At 47.2% G+C, this 17736-nt stretch overlaps 1 protein-coding gene and 1 long non-coding RNA gene across 5 annotated transcripts in view; both read right to left on the minus strand.

Moving 5' to 3' along the window:
* Window positions 1-705: 705 nt before the first annotated feature.
* On the minus strand, window positions 706-8700 carry LOC135302430 (uncharacterized). Of its 3 annotated transcripts, XR_010364042.1 has the most exons (3): window positions 6953-8700; window positions 1641-1923; window positions 706-1564 (listed from the first exon to the last, which is right to left on the minus strand). It is a non-coding gene; the product is annotated as an uncharacterized LOC135302430 (long non-coding RNA). The 3 variants fall into 3 exon arrangements; XR_010364041.1 differs by having other exon boundaries at window positions 706-1923; window positions 8083-8700; XR_010364040.1 differs by having other exon boundaries at window positions 706-1923.
* Window positions 8701-9403: 703 nt separating this feature from the next.
* DDHD1 (DDHD domain containing 1) overlaps window positions 9404-17736 on the minus strand; it is a 62270-nt gene continuing 53937 nt past the window's right edge. For both annotated transcript variants that reach the window (XM_064422864.1, XM_064422865.1), the window contains 4 exons: window positions 16561-16710; window positions 14640-14892; window positions 12582-12761; window positions 9404-10501 (listed from right to left, as the gene is read on the minus strand). In XM_064422864.1, the coding sequence (XP_064278934.1) occupies window positions 10320-10501; window positions 12582-12761; window positions 14640-14892; window positions 16561-16710 (765 nt within the window). In that variant the 3' untranslated portion in view covers window positions 9404-10319. The remainder of the gene's footprint in view (window positions 10502-12581; window positions 12762-14639; window positions 14893-16560; window positions 16711-17736) is intronic.

A 17736-nucleotide genomic window follows, 5' to 3' on the forward strand; every position in this document is an offset into this window, starting at 1 on the left:
CCAAAATCCTGACACATCTGGATTTTTTTTTTTTCTTAAAGGGAAAATCCATGAGGTTGTGCTGCCAGGGTATTTTTTCCAAGCCTCTGGTGCCCTGTCCTTCCTTGCAGGGCTGTGGATGGCCAGGCTTTGCTTCCAGCTCTCCAGTGTGTTTGGGACACTGGAGATGCTGCCAGTTGAACAAGGATGGGTTATTCCAACATTTGTTCCTGCAAGGAAACACGTCTGCTTCCTCCTCCTCTTCCTTATCCATCTCCCAAGCGATGACACTGATGGTGACAAAGCCAGGACAAGAATTGTGATAGCAGCACTGGAAAGAATAAGGAAAAAAAACCCAAAGTTCCTTTAAATCACAATGGAAATTAAAGTAGGCACAATGGAAATTAGGCAGTGAATCTTGCAGGATTCACTCCTGGATCTCCAAGCAGAGGTTCCCATGTGGAGGGCTGGTGACAAATAACCTGTCCTTCCTGGAAAAGACCCCAGAGGAAAGGTGGCACCTGCTGTGCAGCAGAACGAGCCCCTCCTTAGGAGAACCCAAACCCTGGGAGCAGCTCTGGCATCTGAGGTGGCTTTGGCAGGTGTCACCTGCCATACCCAGCTTGTGGTTGTGGCAGGTGACATCCCAGGTGGCACAGGGAAGAGCAGATTGCATGTTGGAGGAGGTGCAGGGAGAATGAGAATCCCAATTCTTTTCCCTGGGAGAGGTGCCAGGATCAGGCAGGGCCACCCTGCTGTGTCCTCATGTGGCTTCTGCCACCAACCCACCACCAGGGCTGTGCTGCTGCAGAGTCACTCAGCTGGAACAACGTCCTCTGGAACATTCCCAGTGTGGAGAAACCCAGAGTCAACTTTCCAGGCAGGATTGTAGGAAATGTGAAGTGCTACAGGAGAGAGGCTGGCGTGTTCCTGCCCTCCTGCATCCCACAGGATCAAACAGAGAGGGGTGTCCTGTGAGGAAAAGCAATTTCAAGGGGGGAAAAAAATAAAAATCAGGAGATGTTCTTTGCAGGATGGCTGCTCCAGAGATCATGGGTGACATTTCCAGCAGGGCAAGGAACGCTGCAGGGTCAGATCCCAGCTAACACAGGGAAGGTTTGGGCTCCTTTCCAGCACTCTGGCTCCAGGCCAGCCACTTAACTCTCAGCACCTCAGCTCCTGCAGCTGGAAGAGAGGCAGGGGTTTCTTCCCAGCCCTGGCAGCTCCTGGGCTGTGAGGACTTTGGGATGCACATCCATGAGCACGGGGGGACTCTGGTGTTCAGACAGTCACTCCCATGCTCAGGTGCAGGAGGAGCCCCTGGAATGATCTGTATCCTGCTTTTTTTGGGGGAGCTGCTTCCTTCCCTTGGCCACGTGCTGGGAGCTGCCCACTGGGATGTTGGGGGCACTGGGATAAAAGTTCCTCACTCACCTTTTCCAAGGGAATTTGGCATCGGTGGGGAAGGTCTGGGGGTCAGCACAAGGTGGCCTTTAAAGGAATTCCAGGAAGCACAAGTCTGTCTGTCTGTCCCTCCAAGATACTTCACAGGCAGCATCTCCCGTGTTCTTCACTCACAGCATTCCTGAAATCAAACAGATAAATGGCCAAGTTCACCTAATCACAGAATCACAGAATATCCTGAGCTGGAAGGGACTCACAAGGATGATCCAGTCCAGCTCCTGGCTCTGCACAGCATCCAGGAGAGAGATCTCTTCAAAATTCCCTCGGGCAATTCCCAGCCACAGCAATCCTCACACAAAGGGCATCGGTGTGGGACTTCCAGGCTTCTGGAAAACCATTTCTGTGGCAGCAGAGCTCCCAGAAACTGCAAGCACCCAAACTCCAGGTAAGCACCTTGCTGCTCCTTCTCTCCAGGACACTTTTCCCAGGAGCTGGGACGTTCCAGAACTCACAGAGGCGATTCCCAAAGCTGCCTGCAAACTAGAAAACCTTATGTCAGGAAGAAGTCACAAGGCATCCTAACCAGAAACATATTTGGGGAGTGAGTCAGTGGAGGGGGAAGCAAAAAAGAAAGTTGCACCCTTTAACTTGATGAAAAAAGCATATGGCAACAGGCAGTATTGTGAACAACATTCCCTGCTCCGGCAACTGAGCCAGGGAAAAAAAAAAAATCATGACTCAATCATTGCATTTCATCCAAATCTAAGGAAAAATCTTGTTGAGGATGGGGTGTTTGCAGGGAGAGCCAGCCAGAGCTGAGTTAGCTGGTTAATTAACTAAACTGTTTGGAGGGGGGGAAATTTTGCAGCAGGTTTTAGGCTTTAAAAGGCCTGATTTAAACACAGCTTTGGCTGTGGAGTGACAAGTGAGTGCTGCAGATGAAACTGATGCACAAAATAAATCCATCCCTGCTCAGATTCCACGCACAGCTTCTCCTGAGAGCACAGCATAAACCCAGGAGCAGCCTGATCCAGACCCAGAACAGCTTGCAGCCAGCTCCCTCTTCCCCCACCAGGCTGGGAACACGTCCCCATAAATCCTGAACCCAAGGAGGCCAAGAATGCCATCAGGATTATGAAGGAGAACTAGAAACTGGCAAAATGTTTGCTGCAAACTCCATATGACTCTGCTTTCCTTTGGGGATGCATTGCAGGGCTCGGGGCTGACAGGGGCTGCAGATTTCCCAGGCATTCCCAGGCTGAGGCCACTCAGAATTGAAATTCACTGCAGGAAGAAGCAGTGAAACCTCAACTTTTCTTTTTTTTTCTTTCCCCCTGTGGCTGCAGATGTCAAAGCTGTAACTCTCAGGGAGCCCCAGGACTTGGGAAGGGAAGTGAATAATCCCTAGAAAGCAGCTGGAGATGCTGGGTGGGAGCTGCCTCATCCCCTCCTGACCTCAGTGCCTGGGTTTAGGTGGCTCTGGGACAGGAATCAGCTGCTCCTTAGAGGCTGCCCACTGAAAATGGGCTAGAGATGGTGCAGCAGGGCTGGGACAGGCTCAGAATCATGGAATTGTTCAGGTTGGAAAACCCCTCTAAGGTCAAGTGCAACCATTCCTCCAGCACAGCCAAGGGCACCACTGACCCCTGTCCCCAACTGCCACATCCACAAGGCTTTTAAATCCCTCCAGGGATGGTGACCCCACCTGGCAGTTGTGCCAGGGCTGGACAACCCTTTCCATGGAGAAATTTCCTCTAATATCCAATCTAAACCTCTCCTGGTGCAATTTGAGGCTGTTTCCTCTTGTCCTGTCCCTGTTCCCTGGGAGCAGAGCCCAGCAGCTCCCTGGACACAGATTGTGCTGTGGGCTCTGGGAGATCCCATCCAAGCACACAGGACATGAGCTGTGCCTGGGCTGAGCCTGGGCACTGGAGGAGTTAAATCCCACCAGGACAAGCCTTGGGATAACTCACCCAAAGTGGATAACTCACGATTTGGGTGAGTTCCTTTGCTCAGGTGTGCTCAGGGTGAGCAGAATAGTAGAAGAATAATCGGTGGGACAAAGGTTGATGGTTTTGAACAAAAGGAGAGTGGATTAGATTAAATATTGAGAAGAGATTTTTCCCTGTGAGGGTGGGCAGGCCCTGGCACAGGGTGCCCAGAGCAGCTGTGGCTGCCCCTGGATCCCTGGCAGTGCCCAAGGCCAGGCTGGACAGGGCTGGGAGCAGCCTGGGACAGTGGGAGGTGCCCTTGCCATGGCAGGGGTGGCACTGGATGGGCTTTAAGGTCCTTTCCAAGCCAAAGCAGTCAGGGGTTCTGTGAGGAGGAGGGTGCTGTGGGAGAGCTGAGCTCCCACCCTGCTCCCTGCCCTCCGCGTGCCCACGGCTCCGGCTGGGAACATCAAGCTCCGACATGTGTTGCACACGTGCTGGCTGATCCACATCAGGCTGCTCCCCAGCGCTGCCAAACTTCTCCTTGATTTAATCAGCTCCTCTCCTGCCCGGGCTGTCCCCCCTGCTCCCCTCCCCGGGCAGATGTGGTGTCTCCAAGGAGAAGGTGGATCCGTGACAGCGGAACACGCAGCGCTGCGAGGAACATTTCTGCCCTCTTCCCTTTCCTGCAGCCACCACAAAGCAGCCTCACCTCCCTCCCTAGCTCCTGCTGGTTTTTAATACCTCAGTTTTGTACAAAAATAACCCCCCTCCATACTCAGTTGCATGCGAGGAGGGGCAGCCTGGAAGGCATAAAGGAGAATTCCCAAGGAGTTTGCCAAGAGACAGAACCATCCCATCTGAACGGGCTTTGGGAACACAAAATATTCAGCTGCTGTCTCAGTGTGAGCCCTCCCTGCACAGCTACACACCAGGGCCACGTCCCAGATCCTCAAGGATTGCTTTTCCAACAGGATCTCACCTCGTCCAAAGCACAGAGCCCAGAAGCTGTGAAACTATTTGGGAAAATGCTGGTGGAATGTAGTGGGGAGATTGTTGGAACAAATGGCTGTAAGGAAGCAACTGCAGAATGAAATCATAGGATTGCAGAATGGTTTGGGTTGGAAGGGACCCTAAAAAACATCCCGTCCCACCCCTGTCATGGCAGGGACACCTTCCACCATCCCAGGCTGCTCCAAGCCCTGTCCAGCCTGGCCTTGGGCACTGCCAGGGATCCAGGGGCAGCTACAGCTGCTCTGGGCACCCTGTGCCAGGGCCTGCCCACCCTCCTAGCCAGGAATTCCTTCCCAATATCCAATCTAAATCTCTCCTCTTTTAATTTGAAACCCTTCCCCCCTTTGTCCTAGAAAGTGGAGTTTGTTTTGGAAGTGGTCTGTCCCTCTTTGCAAATTACTCTAACTTAAATTTCCATACTGAAAGTGCTTCTAGCAAAGCTGAAAGTACATCAAAGTTATTTTTAAACTTCAGTACTGGTCACCTAAAAGTCATTATGAATGTGAAAATTTCTGATAAATCCTGCAGACATAAACATCCTGGAAAGTCATCAGAGCAAGACATTGGCATTATAAGACTCAAAGTTTGGATGTTCCTCATTTGGACTTTCAGCTCAGCACAGCAGGAGTGGGATGGAAAGGTGGGAAGATAAAACATCTGTGCATGTTTTGGCTCTTCTCATCTTTCAGAGGTTTTTTGCCATTTTGCATTTCCAACAGGAAACCCTGTCCTGGGAGCAGGGGGGGCTGTTCCTGCCCAGCTGCACTCCCCGTGACAGAGGGCAGGGATTGGGGCAGCCCCGCTCCAAACCACAAGAGGAGGTTTAGTTTAGATATTGGGGAGAAATCCTCAGCTGGGAGGGTGGGCAGGCCCTGGCACAGGGTGCCCAGAGCAGCTGTGGCTGCCCCTGGATCCCGGACAGTGCCCAAGGCCAGGCTGGACAGGGCTGGGAGCAGCCTGGGATGGTGGGAGGTGTCCCTGCCATGGCAGTGGTGGGATGGGATGGGATTTAAGGTCCCTTCCAACCCAACCCATTCTGGGATTCTCTGGTGGCAGCACAATCTCATTTTTAGCTTTGGGAAGGTGTGAGAGACACCAGCAGGTGAAAGAGACCCCAAATCCAAGGTCAGAGTTGCTCTCCTTTCCCTCTTCCCATGCCTTTGGTTTCCAGCCAGTCTGAGCTTTGCAGGCAGAGGAACAGGAGCAGAAAACCAGAATGGAGCAGTGAAATGGTGAGACAGAGCTGCCCTTTGAGAGCACAGGCTGGGACTGGCTGGAGATGCTGGAGATACTGGAAGAGCCATAAAATGAACAACAGACTGGATGTGGGGGCCTTGGAGCTTGACTGTGATAGAGAAATTTGGACTTCCCCACTCCCATCTCAGCCCCACTGGGGGTTGGAATCAAATAATCTTCAAGGTCCCTTCCCAAACCATTCTGGGATTCTCTGTCCATGCCCACAATCAGTGAGGCCCCAGGGAATGGGCAGCGTAGCTGCAAGAACTGGTATTTTATTTGGGAAACAAAGAGAGGAGTTAATCCGTGGCAGATGCTTGCAGAATCATCAAATGAAACCCCTCTCTTTTTGGATAAATCATCGAGGATTTCAAAACCACCAGAGATGGCTCCCGGGCCAGCTCGTTTTTGCAGGGAGATTCTCACTCCCAAAGGGGAAGGAGTGGCCAAGGTTTGCTGGAGAGCTGCAGAGGGAGAGAGGGGAAAAGGCTGATGCTGGAATTTGCTTCCCAGTGGCACCAGAGAGCACTGACCCCCAGGGTGACCTGAAACTTTTCCAGGTATTTCTCTCCCTGGTTTGGGACTTCTCTTGGAAGAGGAGAAGTGTTGACACGCTCTGAGCTGTGCTGGCAGTTTTGGAGCTTCTGCAAAGGCATGCAGGGAAACACAAAACTTTGGATTTCTATAGCAAAGTGGGGGTCAAATGGGTCCCCAGGGATGCAGGAGAAACACGAGGAGCAAGGAATCAGCCTTGGGAGAGCCCAGCCCAGCCCCAGTGCTGGCTGCAGTGCCAAAATTCATTGACAAGGACAGAAAGTGCTTTGTCAGTGCTGGGGCTGAGCTGACAGCAGCAGCCAGAGAGAACAGTGCAGAGCCATCCTGGGAGCTGAGCACATCCAGATGGGATCTGCTGGTGCTGCGCTTTCAGCAGAACCCTTGGGGATCACAACAGCAGGATGTGCCTCTTGGGAGTCAAAGGGGATCCAAGATTTCCCCTAAAAGTCTTGAGGATGCTCAGACAAGCACGAAACAAACGGTGATTCCAGCAGGCAGGAATGAAATCCCAGCACTTGAGAACAGGTTGTAGTGCAGTAGGGAAGAAACAAAAGCACAAAAACTACCCATGGAAGGAGGGAAAAGCCAAACCAAGAGAAAAGAAATTTCTTTTGGAGGAAAATTATTATTAAAAACAGATCAAACTGGACCTTGGCGTGTAGAAGATCTCTGATGGTGACTGAAGATGTTTGGCAGAGCATGGGCAGGTGACCCTGTACAGGTCATTCACCTGCAGTCCCAATTCAGCAGCAAAAAAGATGTGTGGAAGCAGAAATCTCATCTCCAAGCTAATAACAGAAATACGGGGAACAAGGAATTCCAAATAAACTCACCTGGCAGAGGGCACACAAATATGCATTAACTAACCCAGTGCAAACAGTTGACACAGTGATTCATGAACTCAGCTTGGGAAAAAAAATCAATTCCCAACGATTCAGGTAGAGCAGAGTCAGCTCAAGAGCCAAGCACGTGGGAAAGGAGCACCAGGACAGCAGGAAACCAGGAAAAACAGGTGGCAACCAGGCAAAATACAAGTATGGGAATGTGAAATATGTTTCAGCTCAGCCTGATAATGCTAATTAGGAAAGGAGATAAAATAATTGAAGCTGGCCAGCCAGACTGTCCATGGTGAAATAAAGCAAAAGGTGTCTGACTCCAGCAACTCTGGCACTGAAGCAGGGAGGGAGTGAATGCAAATGGAGAGGAAGCTGCAGCAGAACCAGGGCAGAACAATTAGGAGCAAAGGGACAGAATTAAGAATAAAATTCATGCTCATTATCTGCAAAAATGACCTTGTAGCAAAACCATTGTAAGCAACCAAGTTGGACAAAGACCTCAAGGCCAAGTTTGGAAAACAGGTCGGTATCAGGCCGAAGACTGACAGCAGTGAGGAACATTCCCCTTATCTTGGTTTCTCAAGAAAAACCACCAGTCAACACAGCTTGGAAAGCTCAACATCGTCCTTGCATTAGAAAACAAGTCAGTAATTGGGAGCCAGGACATTCCAGCTCCATATTATGACACAGAGCATCTGAGCAGAGTTTGAAGCAGCAGACGTGACCCTACTTGAATTCTGTGCTGCACCACGCAGCAGAAATGGGGCAACCCTTCCACCACCTCCAGCATCTGCTTTGCAAAGAGGATCTCACCTCTGCAGCACGATGAGGGGTGTTTTTTTCAGGATTAAAAAGATGAAAGGCTGTTTAACATCTCTGCATACAATTTAGAATGAGTCTCCACTGATTCTTTCAAGGTGTGTTTCATATTCGGAATTTAGCGCGGGAGATTAGTTGGTGGTCCAGGAAGTTGCTAATTAGGGCAGAATCACAAATAAACACACCCATCAGCTCAGGGAAAACACAGAGGGGTGATCAGGTATTGGCTCTCACTATCCCTTCTCCTCCCAGCAATGAGATTTACTCCTCAGCTCTGCCTTCTCCCCGATTTTCCAAGGGGCACGCACCTAAAAGTCGGATCTCCTCCCTTATAAGGAGAGCAGTCAGCAAGTAGCAGCACGTTCTGAGGCCAGGGGAACAGCTATTCCATAAATCTGAAACACGTCCTGGACTACAGCAGGGTTTCCACAGACCACAAGAATTGCAGGAATTAACCCCTTTTGTTTACAGCCCTTAAAAAAGGATCCAGGGTGGATCCAGCGGTGGAAAGGGAGAAGGCAGCAGCACCACAGCCCAGCTCAAAGCCCTGAAAACACCAACCATGCACATTTGGAAATGTTTTGCACGTTCTAAATATAAAAGGAGATTCTCCTTTTTGTGTTTAAGTTGTCCTCATTAGGAGGAGCTGATTAAACAACTTATCTGGAGAGCCCAGTCCTGTAAACACAAGGCTGTTTGCTGGAGCAGAGGCTTCCTCCTCTCAGGGGGTTATTTTTCCTTTCCTGGGATTGCTCATCCACCAGGGTAAACAGGTCAGGCAGGAGAGCTCCAATTCTCTGAGGCCAGATGGAATTTTTCACAGATCCACACCGAAGCAAGGTCCTTTCCAGCATCTGAATGCTGGATATTGGCTCACTGCAGTGCTGTTTGTGTCCTTTCCCCACTCCCCTCCACTCCTCCCTTCCCTTTTTGTTTTCCCCCCTTCAGAATGATTCCTAAATCCCTAACTCCAGCAGAGAATCCAAACTCCCAATTCTTTCACGGAAGGAGCAGCCCAAATAAACAGAATTTGGGAGAAGAGCCACCCTCTCCCCCCAGGCAGGGAACCCTGGGGTTTGCACAGCTCCAGCCACTGTTCTGGGCTGATGTTGCCACATCTGTTCACACAACGCTTCACCCACAGCCCGAGTTTTTTTGCTGTTTTACAATATTTTGCTATTTTAACTGAAGTTTAGGCTCTGCAGCTCCCATCCAGATCATAAATAGCTCAGGCAGAGGCAGCTCTGAGGGCAAATATCCAGCACTCCTGCTCCAGAGCCTTCCACGTTGCTCTGAAATCTCAGCCATGACCCTCTGGTGTTTTATTTGGAGAATATTCCCTTTCATCCCAACACTTCCCTCTTGACTTCTGAATTGGTTTCAGATACAAACCTAATCTAAATGTTGGTATTCTCAGGCCTCACCAAGTTTATTTTATGGTGCCTCTCTCCCCCTGCACATAAATATACACATCCATATGTTTTTATACAAACACACACACGTATGGATTTAATTATGGTAAACAAAGGACAGCTGGGTCCTCTGCAAACCAACCTCATGTGCCTGAGGAACAATTGGAACCTGAAAAAGCAAAGGCACTTACCTCTGAGAAGAAAGCGACTGATGTCGTTTGTGTGAAACCACAAATATTTATTTTTAATGAAAAAATACTTAAAGTGTGCCACAGTGTCCATATATTCATTTGAATAGTAGTACAAAGATATGTATTTCTGAGAAAAAGTCTTAACACTGTAGAAAATAAATGTGGTTCTTAAATTATGTCAAAAGAAATCAGTAAAAAAGTAATGTTTTATACACTGGAATAAAATGAAACGATTAGAGAGAATAATAAATTATAATTACAGTATTTCAAATATTTGCCTCATGCTTTTTTTTTCTTTTTCTTTTCTGTTCAGCATTAGTTTCTAAATGTGTCACATGGGATAGGACCTCAGAAGGCAGCAGTCAGAATGGGCTTCCACTGTGGGGATAATTGGATGTGGAGCTGAATAAAGTCCTGGAAAAATGACACCACTGCTTGTTATTCACAGGTACATAAAACATCAGCACATGGCAGGTTTAGGTTTGTACTGAACATGTATTTTTTTTTTTTTGTTAATGGAAATCAATTTAGGTTTGGTTTGTTGTTGTCGTTGTCTTTTTTTTTTCTTTTTTTTGTTTTTGTTTTTAACCCACTAATTTTTTTAAAATATTTTAACGAACTAAACAGCAATTATGGTCATTAACAAGGATGTCACCCAAGCACAACTGCTCATGGGATGCTACAATGCTGTCTTGGCTCTTTGTACAATCCATGTTGACAGGAATTTGGAATCCTTTCAGGTCTAATTCAGCACTGCAAAACATTGAAAACTATAAAGTGCTTTAAAATACAAATAACCTCTCCTCTTTAGAAATAGGAAAACCCCCCAAACATGCACTTAAACCTGAAACCTCCATGCCACAGCTCCTGCAGCTCTGCAGTCAAACATCTGCTTTGTGCCATTGGTTTTTAAAGCTTCCTCTCCTGGCCCCAGTCAAAAATTCAAATGGTGTCCAAATTGGATTTGTCAGTCTCCTCTTGGTCTTGCTTGTACATGAAGGTGAGGAGGAAAAGGGCAATATCCAGAGATGACCAGTAAGCAGTGTGGGATGTGACTGCAGACCAGTATCTGCTCTCCACCAGACCTTCCCTGAGCTCAAAGTCGATCCTGTGCTCCAGTTCCACTGGGAAATGAAGGAGAAAAGCAACGAGAGGGATGTCAGAGCTGCAGAAAGCCCGGAGTGCTTCGGGTTCTGGACAAACAACACACACAATCTCTCTGTGTTTACATTTCACAGGGCACTCAACTAAATCGAGATTTAATAATACAGAAAATACATTTTAATGCACCTCCTGCATTTAGCACAAACCTAAGAGTGGTGCTGAGTTAAATGAAAAAAAAAAGCAGAAAAAAGGCAATTAAACCTGCTCTTAAGAGGTCTTTTCTGAATGATTTTGTGATTCTCAACTTAGGAAAAGACAGTTTTTTTCTAAGCAGCTGTTTTCCTTATAGTAACTCTATAAATATATTTATTTATACTTGTTATGATAACTACAGAGAAATAGCCAGCAAATGCTGAGGCCCCACTAGGAAACTTTTGGAAATAAATGGATTTCTTGCATTTTTAGTGTCTATACAAGGAGACTACACCCAATACTACAAGCCCTTCCTGCAAAGTCATCCCTCCACAGCTCTGCCCTTTTAATATCCTGATTATTCCAAGTATATTTCAGCAGTTACCCTTCTGTTTCAATGGCTGCTTTGATTAATGCCACATTCACAGCAATCACCACTGCATTTTTAACATTAACCTATTGCTAAGGCACTTTCAGTCAGAAAACCTCCACCAGGAGCAATAAAACAAAAAAGACAAAAAACCTAAAAGCCTGCTGAGCTACCAAAGCCAAAGCCCCAGAGTGAGTCCAAAATGCAGCCGTTTATCAAAGGCAGTTTGAAGGAATTTTAATTCTCGGCTGCAGGAGCAAGACAGGGAGCACCGCAGGCACGGCCCAGATCTCCCTGCTTCCCCAGGAGCATCGCCCCACTTTGCAGCAAGGACAGGGAACCAGGGCCCTGGAAACACAGCAGACAAGCAGAGTCACTTCCAAGAAGGAGAGTTTCTCCAAAAAAACCCCAGTGGCTGTGCAGGAAGGGCCACTCCGAGAGGCCGTTCCGGGAGCTTGGGCGGGAGCCAAAGCCCAGCACAGCCCTGAGAGCTGAGCCTTGGTGGGGATTGCATCATTCAGCTCCCAGCCCCGCCAGCCTCTGCTCCACGCTCTCCTTCTAAGGAGCAGGGATGGGTTTCCAGCAGGGAGGGATGTGGGATCCGTGCAGGAAGCTCTGAGTGTGCCAGCACCCCCTCAGCAGCTCTGTGATGTTCCCCGTCCTGCTTCTCTGCTTCCCTCACGTCTAACCCAAAGTTTCCTGCCCTCAAACACTGACTCAGACAGGTTATCTGTTGCAATTCGTATGAACAGACAGCAATCCATCATGTGAATGCTGTCACAGGACACTTGTGACTCCCTCAGTTCAAAAAAACCCTGAGTCCTGCAGCAGTGCCAAGGGGGAGCTCAGAAATAAATCCAAGGATGAATTTCCTGAGAGGAAGTACCTGTGCTTTTCAAAAAACCCAGCTGCTAAAATTGCACTTTCTGTCCTGAGCAGTTCAGATCAGGACAAGGGCAGCTTCTGTTTCCAGTCATATGTGTCATAAAATCCAGATTGCTCCAGAATGGGAAATATATGGGGGAATTGGGAGTTTAGGTGGCAAAAAGGGGTTTAAACTGTCAGAAGGCAGGGTTAGATTAGACACTGGGGAGAAATTCCTGGCTGGGAGGGTGGGCAGGCCCTGGCCCAGGGTGCCCAGAGCAGCTGTGGCTGCCCCTGGATCCCTGGAAGTGTCCCAGGCCAGGCTGGACAGGGCTTGGAGCAGCCTGGGATGGTGGAAGGTGTCCCTGCCATGGCAGAGGTGGAATGGGATGAGCTTCAAGGTCCCTCCCAACCCAGGAACAGATTCACAGAATCCCACAATGGCTTGCATTGGAAGGAGCCCTAAAAATCATCTCATTCCACCCCTGCCATAGGCAGGGACACCTTCCACCATCCCAGGCTGCTCCAAGCCCTGTCCAAGCTGGCTTTGATATTCAACATTTATTAATTTATGGCAAACCCACAGCAGCAAACCCTGCCATGTGCAGTTATGGCATTTCCAGCCCCCCACCCCACTCTTGTTTCCCTGGATCCACAGGGTGGGCAGCACTCACCTGTGGGCTCGAGGAATCCCGAGCTGCTGTGTGGCAGAGGTGGGGTCCCAACAGTGGTGGCCTTCTTGTCATCCCCCTCAGGTCCATCTTTTCCTGCCTCCATGGTCTGGGGGGTGGCACTGGACCGGCCAAACCTGGAGAAGAGCATCCCACCCAGGCCCTTCCCGATGCTCGCAGCTCCTGCATCCAGCACAGAGGGAAAGAACAACCCAGGATGCATCCATCAAACTGCAATTAAAATCACTGCAAATTAAAGTCCCTGCAGCACCCGTTAATTAGAGCTGAGGGATGGGAAACACTCCTGGTGCTTTCCTAGGGTGGGAACATCTGACTGGAGTGGGCTCTGTTTGTCCCCAAACTCATCTCGTGTACAAGGAAAAGCTGTAATTTGGAAGCTGTATTTAGCAGGGAAAAAAGATGCAAGAAATACATCTGCAGAGAAAAATCTGGTACTTTGAAGGATGTGTTGTGATTCCTCTTTCATAAATTCTAAGAGTAAGACAAAAATGCTTTCTAACAACATTGGTGCCTTCTGCACTTAAAAATCCCAACAGCACGTTTAAGACATCTCTCTTATTATTATATTCTTATTAATTCTTATATTTTTATTTCTCTTATTATTCTTTTAGGTCCACTGCCCTAACAGACCTTTAAAAATGTTACATCATCCTTTAAAAGGACTATTTGGGTTGCCCAGGGATATAAAAGTTAAGAGTAGTTTTGTCCTGTTTTATCCTGACTCTGCTGCCACCTCATGGACAAGACATTAAAGCTACTAAAGAAACCCCCCAAAAAAGCCACTCTGCTCTGAAACACCACATATTTCTACATGAGGAAAAACTGCTTTTATATTCTTATTTGATTGCAAGACTCCTGGCACCAGGCTTCTCCCAAATCCCACACAGAGAGCTAAAGAAAAGCCTTGAGTCAACAAAAACTGCAAGTGCATGATCAAGTATAAGCTCCAGTGAAGGGAATTTAAGCTCACTTAAACCAGGGCTTATTTTGACTCAGAAAGCCAGAAAGGAACAGACTTTATATTAAACCAGCCTGAATTTCCTATTGTGGAACCATGAGTTAAAGGGAATTGTAATGAGTGATATGGTGTGATTTTTCTGCTGTTGGCCAATACCAGAAAATAGAATCAGAAGACAAGCTTTAATTTAATTTTTTTCCCATGAATCAGAGTGGAAATTGTTAAATCAGTAGAATGTTACTTCAATAAGGCAGACAAAAATAAGGCAGCAATAGCACAAACTAAATCATCTCCCCCAAGCTTTGAACTCCAATGCACATAAACTGTTTTTTATTTCAAAGTAAATGTCAGCTGGGATTAAACCAAGCCAGACACCTACAGAACCCACTGAAACCATCCTCTGCCAGCAGGGATTTTGGGGGTTGGAGTAGATCTCCAGAGGTCCCTTCCAAACTCAGCCACTCTGATTTTGTGCAAGGGACAGGAATAGAATCATGGAATGGTTTGGGTTGAAAGGGATCTTAAAGCTCATCCAGTTTCAATTCCTTGCCATGGGCAGGGACACCTTCCACTATCCCAGGCTGCTCCAAGCCCTGTCCGACCTGATATCACAGGGTGGAAAACTTAAGAGTTTGTGGTTTTAGAACAGTAATAGATATAAAGCAAGATGGAGGTTTTAGGGTTGGAAGCTGCTCCTTCTTCACATTCTTCTCCATGGGTTCGGGTGGTTTTGTGTAACTGGATAAAAAAGTCCCCATTGCGGGCACGGGTGGTTGGTTCTTGGGTTAAAAGTGAAAATAATTCAGGTGTCATTTCTTAATTGGATAGTTAAGCCTTAAAGAACCTTGTATAGAAAGCTAGTGAGCCATTTTGCAGCTTGTTAGAATGTTTTGCAGCCAGTAGAATGCTGCAGAACTCACCACTTGCAACACAGATAACAAATAACAAACACCCAATCCTGAACACGAAATACCACCGCGAGCCCCTTCAATCCCCCAACAGAGACAGAAAAAGAAGCCGAGAGCCACCAACCACCCCAAGTGCTGCTGTCCCCTCCCAGGCCAGGGACAGAGGGGCATTACCCAGGATGCTGGCTTTGCCAATGTTGGTGATGGACTCCCCGTAGTGGCGCCGCACCATGACCGGGGACGTGGTGGGGCTGGGCGCCGCCGAGGCGCTCTCGGCCTCCGGGGCTGAGGTAGCTTCTTTGCTGGGGTTCAGGAAACTTGGCTTCATGTGCTCGTAAGGGAGTGGGTTGGCCGTGTTGTACCAGTGGATCTGCACAGGCGAGATGTTGCTGTAGTGTTTCAGGATTAAGGGTTCTAATCTGTAGGCCTGAGAAGGGAATTCGGAGTAAAGGTCAGTGCTGGGAGGCCCAGACTGGGGGAAAAAATCAGTTTTCCTTCCCATCCAGAGCTCCCTCCAACCTCAAATCCAGAATATCTGTCCTAAGCAAAGCCTAGGAGGTGACACAGTGGTGGGGTTACACAGTGGTGGCGTTACAGTGTAATTCACTTTCAGTTTCACTGTCACTGCCATATTTTCTGGAAAAATCCCTTTGCCAGGATTTCTCTCTTGAGAAGCCTCAGAGAAAAATGAAAACAATAATTATCTGATTTGCTTCTCCTGTGTTGTGCTGCTTTGGAATGTGGTTTGGACATTGTTTAGCAACAGGTGCACGTTTGATTGGTTTCATGTGGATTGTTTTGACTTAATGACCAATCACCCTCAGGCTGTGTCAGGACTCTGGAAGAAATCACAAGTTTTCATTAAGATTCTGTGTAGCCTTCTGTCTGTATCCTTTATTCTTTAGTATAGTTTTGTATAGCATTCTTTAATATAATATAAGATCATGAAATAATAAATTAGCCTTCTGAGAACATGGAGTCAGATTCATCAATTTCCTTCCTTTGACAGGGACCCCACAGTTTCACAGGAAGATTTATCAGCTGCACAGCTGCTTGTGTGCTCACTTTTGCACATCTCTGCAACATCTGCATTACAACACTTGTACTGTATGTTTTTACCAACACACAGGTTACTAACAGATGGCTTCACTGAGAGAACAAACTTCATGTGAAGTTAAGCTGATTCTAACACAATAAACAGGAACTGGCTATGTAAACATTTTGTTTGATGGCTCTTTGTTGATCCTTGTGCAAACCACGAGTTATGTTTATTTAAAAAATATTTTCATATTGATTATTTATCTTTGTCCACTTAGATGTAGAAAAGCATCTTGCATTTCTTTATTTTAAAACTAAGTGAAGTTACTATTTGCAGAGAGGAACCAATTGTCCCTGATAATCCAGGAAAATTCTGGAGTAGCTGAAACTGAACATGACCATGTTTGGATTAAAGTCTGAATATACTTAAATTCAGCTACTTTAAATAGGAAAGTATCCCCAAATTGCTGTTGTAGATGAAATTCCAGATCCAATTTGCATCAGAGAAGTTACCAAGGGGATGCAGATCAAAGGTCCAGTAAGTAATTTAGTAACAGCCAACACTGGCTGCTGTGGAATAAGGAAAAGGCAAAGCTACACCAACAATCCTCTCCCAAATACTATCAACAAACGTTTACTTGTGGGATCCTTTGGGAAAAAAAAGAAATCAGTCTTTGCTTTTCTATGTTATCTTGTAACTGCTTGTGAAGCCTTTTTTAACAGCAAAAATGTCTTTGGACAGATAATGTTTTAATGGAAGTCAGGAAGTTAAACACAAAATCCTTGTCTGAAAAAGGATTATTTCTTAAAAAAAATCAGAATAATCCCAAATCTTATTACTATGAAAAGAGAAGCAAAATATATGTTATTTACAGCAATTATTTCTAGGAAATGTAATTCTACAGTTCCAAACCCCAAGCCATTGTATAATAATGATGAACAAATAATCCTCTGCTGGAACACACTCGTGTTGACTCACACACTTTGAAGATCCCACATCACCCCAGAGCTTAAAACCAGGCAAGGTAAAAGCTTGGGACTGCAATTAAAGACTCACCACTGGATCTGTGGGGTGGAAAATGTTCAACAAGCGGTTACAAATGGTTCTGGGCAGGATGTGGTCCTGGCTGCCGCTGGTGCCGGGACGGATCCCACGCAAGGCCAGGAACACTGCCAGGGGGGATCCCATACAGAAGAAATTCTCAACCTGGGGAGAGATTTCATCCATGTTAATAAGGATGGAAATGATGTTTCCTAACACTGGATTTGATTTCTCTCTCCATTTCTTGGTTTCAGTGGAGGGACTCAAAGTCTTGGTTGGTCCAGCTTTTCACAACATCAATAAATGAGGCTTAAACTGCCTTTGGCTGCACATTGGGGTGCTAAAAGAAAAAAATCAAGTTGGATATTTGAACTCAGAGAGGTCCAGCAGCACTGGAAAGGATGGAGCAAGAAGAGTTTGGGGGACACTAAAGAAAAACAAAGTCTGGGTGTGGCACTGGGTGCCAGAGTTGAGGTGCTGCGGCTGGGCTGGACTCGATCATCTTGAAGGTCTCTCCCAGCCCAGTGATTCTGTGAAATGAGTCTGATTTCTCCTGGAGCTTCCCAAACCTGCCAGCCCTCCTCATTCTTATCCTAACCAAGTTCTCCATGATTTGGAGAGTGAACAGAATGGTGCTTGTCCCCAGTGCCACCATGTCCCCACCAGGAGCAGGCACAGCCCACTGGGACACTCTGATGTCACCCCAAGCTCCTGTGACCTCACTCTCAAGTCCTGCCTCCAACACCAACTGAATAAATCTGAGAAGTCACTGAACTTGCATTTTGGGGTCAATATAACCAACCTGAGGTCAGGACTCAACTCTGACACCCCACTACCTCAGGCATCGCATTCTAAAACCATCAAATGGAAAACTCAGTGGTAAAAAACATTTCCCTAAGTCAAAATTACCTTTCAACCTTTATTTTCTTACTTGAATAATTAATTTGATCATCATCAGATTCTCAGCCAGCAAGAGAAATTGCTGAATTCTTGCTAAATGCACGTGGAGGATCCTTGGAATGCCATGTGCCTTCCCTGTATGTTAGCACATGGAATGAGGGCATAGGAATAATGGTCCCTTTCATCTCTTGGATTCCAGTGCTGCACAAAACATTCCTCCTCCTCTGTCTTGGCACTGGTACCACCCCTCTTCCTTCCAAAGGAAGTCCCAACTTGATGGAAAAAGTCAAA

Source organism: Passer domesticus, chromosome 6 (genome assembly GCF_036417665.1).
Source record: "Passer domesticus isolate bPasDom1 chromosome 6, bPasDom1.hap1, whole genome shotgun sequence".
Classification (NCBI taxonomy): domain Eukaryota; kingdom Metazoa; phylum Chordata; class Aves; order Passeriformes; family Passeridae; genus Passer; species Passer domesticus.